General features: G+C 35.1%; 1 protein-coding gene and 2 long non-coding RNA genes across 3 annotated transcripts; 2 read left to right on the top strand and 1 right to left on the bottom strand.

Moving 5' to 3' along the window:
* Nucleotides 1-1,918: 1,918 nt before the first annotated feature.
* LOC127961562 (PWWP domain-containing DNA repair factor 3A-like) lies at nt 1,919-3,482 on the top strand. The gene is made up of 3 exons (XM_052560747.1): nt 1,919-2,625; nt 2,835-2,923; nt 3,044-3,482. The coding sequence occupies exons 1-3, from the start codon at nt 2,563-2,565 to the stop codon at nt 3,132-3,134; spliced, it is 243 nt and encodes an 80-aa protein (XP_052416707.1). The 5' UTR covers nt 1,919-2,562; the 3' UTR covers nt 3,135-3,482.
* A 6,483-nt stretch (nt 3,483-9,965) lies between these two features.
* On the top strand, nt 9,966-11,575 carry LOC127961568 (uncharacterized). Its single transcript, XR_008154464.1, has 2 exons — nt 9,966-10,095; nt 11,235-11,575. It is a non-coding gene; the product is annotated as an uncharacterized LOC127961568 (long non-coding RNA).
* Nucleotides 11,576-12,260: 685 nt separating this feature from the next.
* LOC127961576 (uncharacterized) lies at nt 12,261-13,669 on the bottom strand. The gene is made up of 2 exons (XR_008154472.1): nt 13,621-13,669; nt 12,261-12,660 (listed from the first exon to the last, which is right to left on the bottom strand). It is a non-coding gene; the product is annotated as an uncharacterized LOC127961576 (long non-coding RNA).
* Between the last annotated feature and the right edge of the window lie 2,450 nt (nt 13,670-16,119).

Raw genomic sequence — 16,119 nt, 5'->3', positions numbered from 1 at the left:
AAGTGCAACCTCTTATTAAAAAGGATCCAAAGTCTTGGCTGTAAAAACACCATCAAATGTAACAACAAATGGAAAATAAAATAAAATCAAGTCTGTGTAATTCAGCTCTGCCTACTCTGTGCTGTACAGCAGGGTGGTCAGTCTAATAGAGATGTTTCAATCTTGAACGATTTGTTCATTTTGAATAAATTATTATACCATACTTTGTATTGTAGGCTTGGATTATTATATAGCCTAGTGTTTATTTACTGATATACAGTCAAAAAGACAAATTAAACTATTTTATTTATAACAGCGTTTTATTTATTTATAAAATAATAACACACCACAGATCCTGAAGAAACAGTAAAAAAAACACAGTGAAAGGAATGTCAGAAATAGCAAATAATCTCTGACTCTTATTGTGTTCTCACTAAATCTAAAACAGTGTGTCAACAGAGAACAACAGAGAAGGTGTATTAAACTGTTGTTTTTTCTGATGAAAAAGAGCTTGTTTTCTCAAAATCAACACTTAATAATCTCTCATATTAAAGTGCGGCTGTTTTTCAAGGACACGTGTGTGTTTGATAAGGTTTTAAAGTAGTGTCCTCTCTTTCTGTCAGCAGCGTCAGATCTTGATTAAAATGTAAAATCATCAGGGAATCTGAGGGGCAGCTGTCTCTCTGAAGGACCCTCGTCACATTCCTCCTCTGCAGAGTACATCAGTGTCACTTTATAGTTTTACAATATTTTAAATCCTAATGTTAATATTTCCTCTGTCACAACCATGATACTTCAACACCATCTTCCAGTTTCTGATAATAATATCAGAAATATTTAGATCATTGTATTCTCCTGAAGCAGGTTCTGTCAGCATCAACAGAGAAAACAACAGCTGCTTCATCAACTCTATTAGTTTTGTGAAAGAAATGTCAAATTTGTCAGCACTGTCAGATGTCACCAACACTGTATGATTTTCTGTCTGACTTTAGTGACGGACCAATGATGGAGATGACATTCAACATGAAGTGATCATATTTTACACATAATACAGCTGATTTACATTCTGATCATGTTCTGATACTCTTTGGATCATGTTCAGATGTTTAAATGTGAATATTAAGATTCTGCTGAATGTAAGAGATAAACACCTAATGGATTTATTTCTTCATGTTAGCAACAGACATAATGTTCAGAGAATAGAGAAAATAGATCGGTCGTGTTCCAAAAATTATAATCAAAATTATTAAATGTGAATCTTGAACAAAGTGTAATAAACATTAACATACTCACTGTTAGTTGTGTTTGTTATAATACAGTATCTGATTTGATGTATTTTATGTTAAAATGACTACAAATGCAGGTTTTTGTCACCATCGTCAGATTAATATTTTTATAATATTTAATTATTATATTTTATATTTGTTGAGGAATTGTTGTCAATTGTGGAAATGTAATTATGAAGGTATTTTTGATTCAAATTAACTGAGCACCTGTGGCAGTGCGATTTGTAGTTGTAGAGAAAAGCCACACATGTGTATCAGTAAATTTGAAGTCACAGAGTGAAATGTTTTAAGAGTTGCAAACCTGTAGCCTTTTTTTCTCTCCCACAAACACAACACAACAGTTACACCTTCTCAAATTCTTCATTGCAGGTGCACAAATCCTATTCTACAAATCACACATTTAGAAACTCGTACGCTCACATTTTTGAAACAATTGCTGCAGTGAATGTGGTGCAAAACGCATTTACACACCCGCATCAAGAAATGTGCAGTCGTGGAGAAATGTTGAACATCTGCAAATCAGTACGTGAATTCATCAAATGAGAATTGCACACTTGTAGAATATTTTCTCAGAAATGTCTTGTATATTTTTCTAACACAAACACAAAGTACATAACTACAGCTTCTTTGAATCTGCTGCGATGAAGCTCAAACACTGTTTTTTCGCTTTCAAGCGACAAGTTTCGCGCTCTCCCTTTTGCACCGAGATATTTGGTTCAAAAGTGATTTGTGCATCTGTAGAGGTAGTGGGCGGGACTGTTTAGAGATTACAGAATTTCAGCCAATCAGAAGAGCTACTGAGCCAGTAGATATACGCCCCAAGCAGTTTTACGCCCCTGTTGTTCCTCATGCGTCCAGTAGGGGAAGGCAGTATATTAGTATATGAGCCCAGTCATTTATAAGAACAGCAGACCATATCTATATGTATGATAGCAGCAGACCTTCTTGAAGCGATACGGATGAGGTATGTTAAATAATCTGCTAAAGTACTTGTTGTTGATTGTATTGTGTAATGATGCAACATTTATTATTTATAAAAGATTGATCAATTAAATAAGAAAGAATAGCGATATCAATTCAAAAGATGGATCAGTTTATTTCGAGAGGCAAAAGTACTTGATTGAGTCAGATGTTCTGTCTGACTCAAACTTAACTAACCACAGTCTATCATCAATGGACAAAAAAAAAAAAAACAATCAAAGTGACTTGACACTTTTTCCAAGTGTTCCATCAATATTGTTCATTGAAGATCAGGAGCGAATTGATGTTATCTACACTCAGATGACTTCAATTTTGGATGGCACACCTACACACACCCAGTGACCAGATCCGATTCATTATGGATGTCCCTTTTCCAGAGGTATGGTCTTGTGTGTTAGTTGTGCTCTGCATGGTGTCATATTCACATTGTTTTTAATGTCAAATAGTTTATCCATAATGTAAGATAATTTCTATAAAATAATAGTTTTGTGCTTAATATAGAAAAGGAACTTTGGATTTTGTTGTAAAAAAAAAAAAAGCAAAATGATGCTTGGCTTATTTGGGCTGTGATAAATCTTTCTCTGGTAGTCCATCATCTGTGCTCTTGCTGTTGTGAAAGATGTGTCCATCTTGGAGGCTGAGGAGAAATTCCTTCGAGGACCTGTCATTGACGCAAGGTACTGTAAGGATCCTATAAAGGAAAAAAAAAATTGAAACATGACATCCTGCCATTATTTATAAATAACCATTGTTTTCTACCACTATGCAACTTTTGCTTTTTTATTTATTTTTATCAGTGAGTGGGATCACTTTGACCGCAGGATAAAGAAACAATTAAAGAAGAGTGGCAAACCATTGGAGAGTCATCTACAGGAGTCATGCTGTTAAGAAATAACCAAGTCATGGTGTTAATAATTTTTTTTTGTGAACAACAATATTGTCTTTCTTTTAAATGACCCTTGGAACTTTAGAAAATTGTTAAATTTTGTTGGTCTTCATAAAATGCTATGTAGAACATGTTCTGTTGCTGTATAACGAGCAATTGTGAATTGTAAAGCAAATATTTAATTTAGGATCCATATGATTACACAGTACTGTATGTCTAATGGCCTGAATATGGTTAATATCTAAATATAACTTAATATAAATTCACAACATCATATATCAGTCAATCTCTGTATATAAAAACAGTTTATAAATATATATAAATAATACATTTTACAGTAGGTCATAGGTCTGCAGCCTGAGGAACAACAGGGGCGTAAAACTGCTTGGGGCGTATATCTACTGGCTCAGTAGCTCTTCTGATTGGCTGAAATTCTGTAATCTCTAAACAGTCCCACAGATGCACAAATCACTTTTGAACCAAATATCTCGGTGCAAAAGGGAGAGCGCGAAACTTGTCGCTTGAAAGCGAAAAAACAGTGTTTGAGCTTCATCGCAGCAGATTCAAGAAGCTGTAGTTATGTACTTTGTGTTTGTGTTAGAAAAATATACAAGACATTTCTGAGAAAATATTCTACAAGTGTGCAATTCTCATTTGATGAATTCACGTACTGATTTGCGGATGTTCAACATTTCTCCACGACTGCACATTTCTTGATGCGGGTGTGTAAATGCGTTTTGCACCACATTCACTGCAGCAATTGTTTCAAAAATGTGAGCGTACGAGTTTCTAAATGTGTGATTTGTAGAATAGGATTTGTGCACCTGCAATGAAGAATTTGAGAAGGTGTAACTGTTGTGTTGTGTTTGTGGGAGAGAAAAAAAGGCTACAGGTTTGCAACTCTTAAAACATTTCACTCTGTGACTTCAAATTTACTGATACACATGTGTGGCTTTTCTCTACAACTACAAATCGCACTGCCACAGGTGCTCAGTTAATTTGAATCAAAAATACCTTCATATGTAATCCGCTAACATGAGAATGTGTTTGGAAATGTTAAAAACATTTGATTGCAAAATAAGTGATGGCAAAGTTAATACATTTTGATAAAAAAGAGAAAAGTTGGGAGGTTGAATCAAAGCATAGCTCAGGAGTTTAGTTCAGGTACGACACAAACATTTAGTTTCATTTATCTGAGTACAATGTTTTATTTTCTCAAAATTGCACCTAGTCTCCTTTTCCTATCAAAATTTCCTTCTATTCTTTTACTTCAGTTTATTTTATTTTCCATTGAGAGTTTCATGTTCTGAGTTAAGTTTTGTATCGCTTTGTCTCCAAGTCTGACCTCGAGCACCTGCCTAAAACTAACCAGCAAAACAAGCACAACTCTCCATCGTCAGACTACACCCAACCACGGGCTTCCCAAGACGACTACTGAACTTCCAGCCAATCAGAAACCTCGGGAAACACCCTTATCAACAATGACAACAAAGGAAACCTGCTTTACAAAGGCAATGAGACCTAATGAGAGCAGTGAACACACACGCACACACACACACACAGTGAGAAGTGCACACACTGTGAACACACACCTGGAGCAGTGGGCAGCTATAGATCCAGCTCCTGGTGAGCAACTGGGGGTTCAGTGCCTTGCTCAAGGGCACTTCAGTCATGAGTATTGAGAGTGGAAGAGAAAAAAAATAATTGTTTTGTATGTATGCTAACATATACATATACATAAATAAGTAAACATTATGGGGGGCCATACAAGCCATAATTCATTCTGGCACTCTCACACACATACACTCTCCTTACACATACATATATTATTGCTTTACACACATACATTCTCCTTTTACATATATATATTTCTACCTTTTTTGGTATCCATTACTTCCTGTTTAAGCAGGAAGTCACTCTCAGACCTGGAAATACATGTGTAAGATCTGCTCAGCTCTTCCTCACAATTTTACAGTTATGTTATTCAAAGTCATCCTGTGTTCTTTTCAAGTACATATTTTAAGTTTTTATTTTTAACATATCATTATGTAACCTACATGTTCTACAGATCTGTGTACAAGTGTTAAGCCACTGATTTTGATCGTATTAACAGGGCTTAACGCTAAAGACATTTTCTACTGGTCTGGTTTGGCCAGAGGTTTATTTTATTTTTTACTTGCCCTGGCAAAATTTTCACAGGACTGGCCACAATCAGTCAATCAATCAATCAATCAATCAATCAATCAATCAATCAATCAATCAAATAAGACTTATTGTTTTCATTTTTCACTGTAACATTGAATTGTAATAAATAATAACCATTTTTCACAAATAGGTACAATAGTTCAAAGATAAAACTGAAATAAACCATGCTTTTTCAGGTCTTTCATATAGGCCTAACTATTCCAGTTAAGGATGCACTGATCCGGATTTTATTTATTTTACAATCAAATGAGTTGATTCCCATTCTCGTTGCCAATTTATTTAGTTCTTATTCTTTTTTTTTACATTTATTAAATGTTTATTTCGCTCTGTTACTGGCCAAACTAACACTGAGCAAACAAGCAAACAAACCAAAAATATATGTAACATGTAACATGCAAGTGCACAAAACAAAAACATAAGATTGTCTGAATTTATATTTTATTATTACTATTTATTATTATTCGTTTAATTTCCTTAATTATATGTGTGTCTGCACTATGTTTGTACTTTCTGTACAGGAAGCTCCTGACCAAATTTCTTCTGTGTGTAAACCCTTGGCAATAAAACTCTTTCTGATTCTGATGAAAATGCTAATTCAATCTCTGACAGCAGGTGGCGCTTATAGTACACTCATCTGGCACTGAGGTATTGCTGCATGCAGAGCTGCAATTGAAAAAATAAATATGTAAATAAAAATCTATGATAAAAAATTTTAGTACATAAATACAAATAAATAATAGTAAATAAACAATAAATAAACAGCAATGAGTCTTTAGTTTTTTAAATAATATAAAGATATCGCTGTCCCTAACTTGCAACCTCCCACTTAATTCACTTCCTAAATCAAAAAAAAAAAAAAAAAAAAAAAACCTTGGCGGCTTATAATACGTCTATCTGGCAACACGACTGAGGCCAAGCACAACTCGCTCAAAGGACGAGGCCATGTAACCTTTTCACAATAATAATATTTTTTTTTTTTTAGAATCCCAGATAGCTTGTTCAAACTCCATTCCCCCAGCCGCGCTCGCTCTCATGTTTGGGGCTGACTGCAAATGATCATAACTGATGAACAACTATGCCAACTATGAACAACTTAATATTCTCTGAGTTTCCATGTTACTTTCCGAAAATGGACCATAATTTTACTAAAAAAAAAACTAAAACAAACATGATTCTTGTAGCAATGGCAACTACAAATTAACAATGGCTTTGATACTTCAAACCCCTTCAAATAATACATTTACAAAGTACTCAGATCATTTTTGTGGTAATAAAAACAGACCTAAGTGAACAACAACCTTTTAAAATGCCATAAAATGCATTATATAAAAACAATGAGGCTTAAAAAAAATGCATTTGATTTAAAGCCCTACTGGTTATTTAAATGTTTTATTTGTGTGCTGTTCTGATGTGCTTAAAAAAAAAAAAATCTTCAAACTGTGCCTGATTACTGAACTAAGTTATGTTTTGTGTTAATACTGTCAGAAAACACAAGTTTGATGTATAGCATCAGTTGGTTATGTCTTAAATGAGAGAAACAGATGCGTGTGCAGTTCTTAAAGGGACAGTACTGAACATGCTGTCACTGTACTTAAAGGGATAGTTCACCCTAAAATTCAATTTCTGTCATTGTTTATTCACTCACATGTTGTCCCAAACTTACAGTATATATATATTTTTTTCTTGTGCTGAACACAGAAGAATATATTTTGAAGAATCTGGATAACCAAACAGTTGCTGGCCACAGTGACATTTTTTTTTTTTTTTTTGGAAGAAAAAATACTCTGGAAGTCACTGTGAACCAGCAACTGTTTGGTTTCCACCTTCTCCAAAATAGAGTTCACTCAAAAATAGTTTTAAACAAATGAGTTTCCTTTTTCTGATTGACATAAACACTAACCTATTTACATTTTTGGGTGAATTATTCCTTTAATGTTAATAAAACACCAAACACGAGAGAAAATCACTCAATACTATATATATATATATATATATATATATATATATATATATATATATATATATATATATATATATATATATATATATATAGTTCATAAACAGATGTCTTTACCTGTGAGAAGTGCACAGATAATGATCCGTCCCAGCAGATACATGTGAAGATTATCAGCCATTTTCTGTTTCTGTCAGTCTTTCTCTTTACTCTATAATTAAAGCTCTTCTTTTTAACACCATCATCTCATCCAGTGGGTGTTAACTTCCTCTGATCTCACCAACTGACCATTGAGCTGCATTTCACCCACACTATACTGATGAAGAAAATAAGTTTCTATAAAATACTGTATAGCAGTTAGGTGTTGTTTGATTCTATCTAATAAAGTGATCACTGAAACTCAACTCTGCTTTTTTCAAAAGTACACTGAAATAAACTGATACTATATAACTCTAGTCATTATAAACAAACACACTGTAAACACAACACATCTACATCAATATCTCAACATAACTAACATTGTTATTCTCTCATTATTTACCTATAGCGGCTAGTGAAACTGAAAACTCACTCATAGGCTTACTTCCACATTGAGGAAAAAGGTGGATTAGCTGTTAAGACTTCGAAACACGTGACTACAGAGTGTGTGAACTTGTTAGTTTCCGCACACTTGTTCAACACACAGTTAACAGTGCGCTCATCTCTGAAGCCAGTTTAGACTGATGGCTGTGAATTCTCACACATTCTGATGACATTTCCTTTTTTTTTTTTTTACGTGATTTTCCTTTTAGAAACTGTGACTTTTTGCTATATGTGGAGGCACTCACAGAATTTTATTTAAGAGGTTATTTTTAAACAAACTGAGATCATAACTGATGTGGGTGTGACTGGAGTGAAAACGAGTGGTAGAAAAATAATATGAGCATGAGGGGCACACAACGGACAAATGAACAGTATTACAGTGCAAGTTGGAGTTACTAGCCCTTAAATGGGCAGTAACCGAGAAATTTAAGTACATGGTGTTTGCAAAATTTCAGGTTATGACTGATCACAACCCTCTGCGCTTTCTGGAAACAGCCAACCTTGGGGAGTAGTAGATATTCTATACCTTCTGTCATGATGATTTATGACTTTGACCTTTGACCTTTTGACAGGTTGAACTTCCGGTGACCTTATGATGGATGGGCGGAACAAATGAGTTCAAGGGTTAACCTATGACCTTTCCCACGCATCGATCATGTGGTTTTGACAGAAAGTTTTACCCTATTGACCTAATTAGTTCTAAATTATAACGGTATATGAAAGACTCCCCATGCATCGACCATGTGGTTTTGACAGAAGCTGTTTGAAGTTTGTGTCAGATATAGCTTGTTTGAAGTTTATCACAATTATACGGTTATGTGTGTGTGTGTGTGTGTGTGTGTGTGTGTGTGTGGTTATACGGCTTCTCCCCCTCCCATTACATTCCTGAGCAGTGTATAAATGGGATCTGTGTGTTCTACGTTTATATATATAAAACATCCTATAATTTATATAATCTCAAACAATTAAAGGTTGAAAACACATTTTAATTATTTCACATTTATATATATATATATATATATATATATATATATATATATATATATATATATATATATATATATATATATATAACATTATATAATTTCTATAATCTAAAACACATTTTTGTTATTTCACATTTATATATAAAACATTCTATAATTTATATAATGTAAAGCGATTTAACTAAGGTTGAAAAAACATTCTGTTCTTTTAAAAAAGGTTATAAATTAAACTGTATAAAAAATATACTGAACCCGACTGTTTCAGATAAAACAAGATCGAGAAAAGAGCAGAAAAAGCAGAAAAGGGATGTTTTCACACACCTTTGATCCAGCGTCTGCGTTTGCACGCCACAGTGCACACTCGTCAAAATTTACTAACCAATCATAATATCTTCAAAGCCATTTTTAATCAAAACCACCGTATCTCACGCGGGAGTACCATGTTTTTGACAGTTTTCTGACGGGTGCATCTATGAATTACGGTGGGCGAGCGGCTAGCATCTCTTTGTACCCCTCTCTCTCCCTCTCAGTCATTCATTCACATTATACATTCACAAACAATATAAAACAAAACATTTACAATAGTTTTGTTCATCTCTAAAAATATACATTTTACCAGGATCGGGGGAAAAAAATATATAATTGAACAGAACAAAGAATATGTATCGAGTGAGATTTATGCCAAAACCTCACACACACACAAAATGTGTTTTACTCACACCCAACAATTCACAAACAAACTCAGTGTCGTTTGCAAATACAAAACATCACTCACAAACTAATGCATTTTGTTCTGCACATAAAAAACGTAGCTATCAAACAAATACAGTACGTTTTACATATACAAAGAAACGTATGTCTTCAATGACAAAAATATCTTCCAAGTACAAACTTAAATCTTTCAAGTACAAAACAAAATCCTTCAAATACAAAACAAAATCCTTCAAGAACAAAACAAAATCCTTCAAGTACAAAACAAAATCCTTCAAGTACAAAACAAAATTCTACAAGTACGAAAAACAGTCACGTGACTTTTGGCACAAATTTTCCGCCTTGCTGATCCGCACGCAAATGCCTTCAGATCCACACACGCTAGTAAACTGTCATGTAATTCGCACTCCACAACAGCGGGTGGCGCTGTTAGCGACTTGCTTGGCGCCGCCACCGACATGGAAACAGGAGAGAACAAGAAACGCTAGCGTGAGGGACGTTTTGAACACGATGAGCGGCCAACAGGTGAGTTTCCAGTCATTGCTGGTGAAAAATCAGCCTGAAGGGGTTGTTATTCGCTATAACAACCGCCTCGCTATACACGATCCCACTTATTACATTGCTACCTACCAAATAAATAAATAATTTGACAAAATTTATTGATTTTAAAAACGATTGTATTGCTTCCGCTAAAGAAAATAGTCCGTTCCGCGTCCATATCAACGGTCTGTTTATCATGGCAAGGGTGTGTTTAGACCTGCAAATCAACCCTGGTCTTCTCCTGCTAGTTTCTAATAGAATATAGAGGCTTTATTCCATGTCAAATCAGTCAGAATCCAGGAAAGTGGTTGCAGCAACATCTCAGATGAAGAGTTTTTCTATATTATCTTTGGGTCCCAAAACCAAGGCCTGTAAAAATATTCATATTTTTTGTCAGTCCTTGAGATTGTCATTTTTATAGCATCAAAAACACTATCAGAGAACCATGTTTGGGCATTAATATCTTAAAGTGTTATTCATAGCCTCACCGAACTTTGCAGGATGGAAGACAAACATGTTCTTAGTATAACTGAACCAAAGTTTGTACTGCATGTCTATTGAGATTCTACAAGACCCTAGACTGGGGTAAATGGCTAAACCCCTGATACTGAGGGTATTATGAACTCATTTTCTGCATCCATATCATACCAGCAGGCTGTCAGCATACATGGGTGCTGCATTTTTTTAAAGCTGAAAATTAGGACATAACCTGCTTGTTAATAACCCTTAACCCTTGCTAAAAAGAACTATACGTATGAAGTAGGTGCAAAGATTTTATTTGAATTAAAGTATATTCAATCAGTAAGAATAAACTTGGCAATGGGTTTGGCACTGGTCCTTGAGGGAGGTTCAAGGAGGGGTATATATAAATACATACAACTTTTTAATTCTGACTTTTTCTAGAAATAGACTATTTTTCCACAAACTTCTTTATAAATTTTACCAAAAAATGCATCCCATTGACATTAATTTGAACATACATTGACAAAGAAAGTAATGTTATTCAGTCTCAGAATTAATATTGTGTATTTCTGGAGTTTGTTACAAAATGTTATCAAATGTGGTCCAGGTCCTTGATGTAAAAATGTTTGAGAACCACATAAACACTTTACATGTCTTTTCAGGTATTGTACCTACCACATTTGGACTGGGAGGACAGTGGCCTGCCTGATGTGACTGTTCCTGAGATGGGCGATGTACTGAGTGATGAACAAATGGTAGCACTAAGGGCAGCCATAAATCCCCTGGGACAGTCCCAATCACATGGCTCAGACATCTACTTACTTACTGTGGAGTATTTCCAGCACTTACTAGGCTTACCGTAAAATGTACTCAGCAAAGGACCTGATTCAATGATAATGCAGCACAAATACAAAAAGAACACTTATTTACAGAACAGTGCCCCTGCTAATAACTGGTTTGTAAGATGTTACAGTTACACAAATAAATATTTCTGAATCAGTGAGGTGGTCTAATGTTTGATTTTTCTCTGTTTAATCAAATCAGACCAGCAGACATGCCCCATGTTAGGACTGCCAGCGGCAGCAGGAAGAATAGCTTTCCTCAAGCAGTGCTAGCAGCGGACTTTAAGACTTTCAGCTCTCTTAATGTTGTAATGAATGTTCAAACCAAACACATGTAGATTGTATTTTTTTTTATTGTAGTGTGAATACAATCTTAAAACATCTGGGGGGCTGGAACAACCAAAAAAAATAAAAAATCTTTCTCTCTTTTTTTTTTTACTATGGGGACCTGATTTTCTGTTTCTTATAGGGCGGTCACACTGCACTTTTCTCTCCATTGACTTCCATTCATACGCATGCGAATGCGTCAGACCGGAAACGCAAGCTCATGCGAAAAATTCCGCATTTTGCTGCATTCCAAAGTTTAAGTTTGGTGAACTCTGACCTACGAATTCGCATCACGTGAAGATGTGGGACCAGTAGAAGATTGTTACGTCACTGCGTGACCTCTCTGTACAGAAATTCAAAAATGAAGGAAGCGCTATATAACTTTAGTTGTAGCGCAGCGTCCTATTTTATATAATACAGATTTAAAAGATTATAAAAAATAAAGTATCTGCATGGTTTGTAGTGTCAACAGGAACAGATGATACATTTGAATGTGGATGTTTTATAATTTTTTATTGCTTAGGGTGTATATATTTATAAAGAGAGAGAGAGATGGGGAGTACAATATAATAAGACGCTTTCGACGCCGTCGCAAAAGACACAGTACAAGCACATATTAATCCATGTTGTGATAATTGAGGAAAGACCGTTTTATTGCTCCCGCCCATATTCGCAGAGGTGTCCGAAATATTTCCGCACGTTTAAAGTCTAGTGTGTCCGCGCCTTTAACCAACTTGTGCAGCTCTGAGAGTGCATCTAAAATGCCTTTTAGGATGAGAACCTGGTTAGAGGCAGCACTAAATAGAACAGCCTCCTGAAAACACACAAATTCAAGGTAATCCAGGTCAAGGGGTTGCTGACAGACAATATGCTGGAGCCGTGTGTGGATTCTCTCTAACATTGTTTGTGCAAGCAGTTCCTAGAGAGAGGGAAAAAGAGGAAAAATGTATGAGGTCAAAAACACTGGTGTAACTGAACATGACCAGTAAAATGACCAAAAACTACACTTTGGTTCATTCTTAATATCTTCATGACCATTAAATTTAAATTAAATTAAAATTTAATTTAATTTAAATTAAATTCATGCATTTAGCAGACACTTTTATCCAAAGCGACTTACAGTGCAATCAGGCTATCAATTATTACATATTATTAGTGATAGAGACCTCAAATAATGACACATGATTATGATTACGATTAAGAAAATGTAATGATTGATATCATATTGATGCAGAAAATGAGTTTATAATACCCCCAGTATCAGGGGTTTAGCCATTTACCCAAGTCTACGGCCTTGTAGAATCTCAATAGACATGCAGTACAAACTTTGGTTCAGTTATACTAAGAACATGTTTGTCTTCCATCCTGCAAAGTTCGGTGAGGCTATGAATAACACTTTAAGATATTAATGCCCAAACATGGTTCTCTGATAGTGTTTTTGATGCTATAAAAATGACAATCTCAAGGACTGACAAAAAATATGAATATTTTACAGGCCTTGGTTTTGGGACCCAAATATAATATAGAAAAACTCTTCATCTGAGATGTTGCTGCAACCACTTTCCTGGATTCTGACTGATTTGACATGGAATAAAGCCTCTATATTCTATTAGACACTAGCAGGAGAAGACCAGGGTTGATTTGGAGGTCTAAACACACCCTTGCCATGATAAACAGACCATTGATATGGATGCGGAACGGACTATTTTCTTTAGCAGAAGCAATACAATCGTTTTTAAAATGAATAAATTTTGTCAAATTATTTATTTATTTTGTAGGTAGCAATGTAATAAGTGGGATCGTGTATAGCGAGACGGTTGTTATAGCGAATAACAACCCCTTCAGGCTGATTTTTCACCAGCAATGACTGGAAACTCACCTGTTGGCCGCTCATCGTGTTCAAAACGTCCCTCACACTAGCGTTTCTTGTTCTCTCCTGTTTCCATGTCGGTGGCGGCGCCAAGCAAGTCGCTAACAGCGCAACCCGCTGTTGTGGAGTGCGAATTACATGACCGTTTACTAGCATGTGTGTGGATCTGAAGGCATTTGCGTGTGGATCAGCAAGGCGGAAAATTTGTGCCAAAAGTCACGTAACAATTTTTCGTACTTGTAGAATTTTGTTTTGTACTTGAAGGATTTTGTTTTGTACTTGAAGGATTTTGTTTTGTACTTGAAGGATTTTGTTTTGTACTTGAAAGATTTAAGTTTGTACTTGGAAGATATTTTTGTCATTGAAGACATACGTTTCTTTGTATATGTAAAACGTACTGTATTTGTTTGATAGCTACGTTTTTTATTTGCAGAACAAAATGCATTATTTTGTGAGTGATGTTTTGTATTTGCAAACCACACTGAGTTTGTTTGTGAATCGTTGGGTGTGAGTAAAACACATTTTGTGTGTGTGTGAGGTTTTGGCATAAATCTCACTCCATAGATCTAGCGGTGAGGTTGCCGATCAACTCCTACAATCACCATTTTAGACTAACTGTAATACTGTATAATATTTCCTTTTTAACTGAATGTATAATTCTGTTGGTTCCAGAGCAAAACGCAAAACTGTTAAATTCACTGACACGCTTCACTTTGCAGTGCATACACTTACTTCCTGGAAACCCATTGTAAAAGAAAGCTGATTTTATGTTTGAAAATGTTGAAAATCCATATAAAAAAAAAAGGAAAAAATAAAAAATGTTGGTGTTCTATTTTTAAATGTACTATAAAATAATTTTATTATTATTTAATACTAGTTTTTAATAATATAATATTATCATACTATATATTTTAAAAAGCTACTGCAAACATCTGTTTGTCAAACTGAATTATATATATATATATATATATATATATATATATATATATATATATATATATCATGGCAGTGCTACGTCAGTTTCCAGATGTTTCTCAATAATTTATTTACAGTTCTGCTATATAGAGTAGACTGAGAATACAAACAAACTAAATTAATATTATTATAGGAGCCATTTATGTTTGTATAATATTTTATTTTGTTTGGATATATTTATAGCAGTATTTTGGACACTGGCTGACAGTGATTAGATGCACATGGTTGTATATAAGGGTGCATAGGTGACAGACAAAGCAACAGGGCACGGATTACAGATCAAACAGCATAGGCCTACACGCAAACAACTGAAAACAAGATAAGAATTCAAAAGGTATGTTCATCTGTTGTACAACTTATTACAATAAACCACAAACCTCAACTGCAATAATCTCTGGAAAATCTTTGTGTGTCTGCGTATCAAACTTCACCCCTACCTGTATGCATGATGGCAAAGCTATGGTAAAACAGGATAAGGATTGCCAAAACATAAGTGAGAACTGTGCTCTATGAGTGAAAATTGAGCCTGTAAAAAATATTGGAACTGGATAAAGATTGTTTTCAGCACAACGTATTGTTTTCTTTCAATCAACTGGACGCCATCATTCCCAATTAACTGGACATTGACGCCACCTGTGCGAAGCTGATTGATGGAGATTGGAAACTCCGAATGACAACGTGCAGGCAGAGGGGTATGTGCAACATTAAGCTTTATTGGATAAGCCAGAAACAGCTACATTAATGGACTTAGTTGACTGAAGCACATACTGTCCTCACAATATCAGCTGTCTGAAACATTCTGTAATTCCTGTGTGGTTTACTGGATCATGCTAAAAGTGAAACAAATATGTAATTTCTGACGTTCGGTCACAAGATGGCGATGTTGCACTGGATTCTGAAAAAGAAAAAAGGGTTATTAAACATACTGCTAAAGGTTTGGAAACGTTCATTGAAAACTGTCAGAAAATAAGAAACTTGAAATGTAAACAAGCAAGGAAGTTAATGGAATTGCTGAAAGAGCTCATGAAATCAAAGGTGAATGCAAATGAAGTGCAATTTAACTTGGTTAAATTAATCAATATCTGTGATGAAGCCAAAAGAAACCATGAGTCATTGGTGAAGTTACTGCCTGAAAAATTAACTTGAAAAGCAAAATCACTGGTTTTAACAAAAAAAAAGGAAACTTTTGATGGTATTATTCAAGATGTAAATGTGTGGTTTTCAGAGGTTGGGTGGCATAAAAAACACACCATTGCTAAACACAGTGTAAACACAGATGACATTGGACCAGATGACAGTGTTTCTAATGTGTCAAAACCTAAATCAAACCACAAATCAAGTTCTTCAACACGTGCATCTTCGACATCCTCTGCTCGCATTAAAGCTCAGGCAGAAAAGGCTGCTCTCATGGAACGGGTTGCAAAACTGCACCCGTTTACACGGCCGATGGGCCAGGATGCCGGGCCGTCCATCCCCTACCAGCGCCGCGGCCAATGAGAGAGATGCGGCCGCTAGAGGAAGCCGCCGCCCCTC

This window comes from Carassius gibelio, chromosome B7 (assembly GCF_023724105.1).
Source record: "Carassius gibelio isolate Cgi1373 ecotype wild population from Czech Republic chromosome B7, carGib1.2-hapl.c, whole genome shotgun sequence".
In the NCBI taxonomy this organism is placed as follows: domain Eukaryota; kingdom Metazoa; phylum Chordata; class Actinopteri; order Cypriniformes; family Cyprinidae; genus Carassius; species Carassius gibelio.
This window is presented reverse-complemented; position numbering and strand designations above follow the sequence as displayed.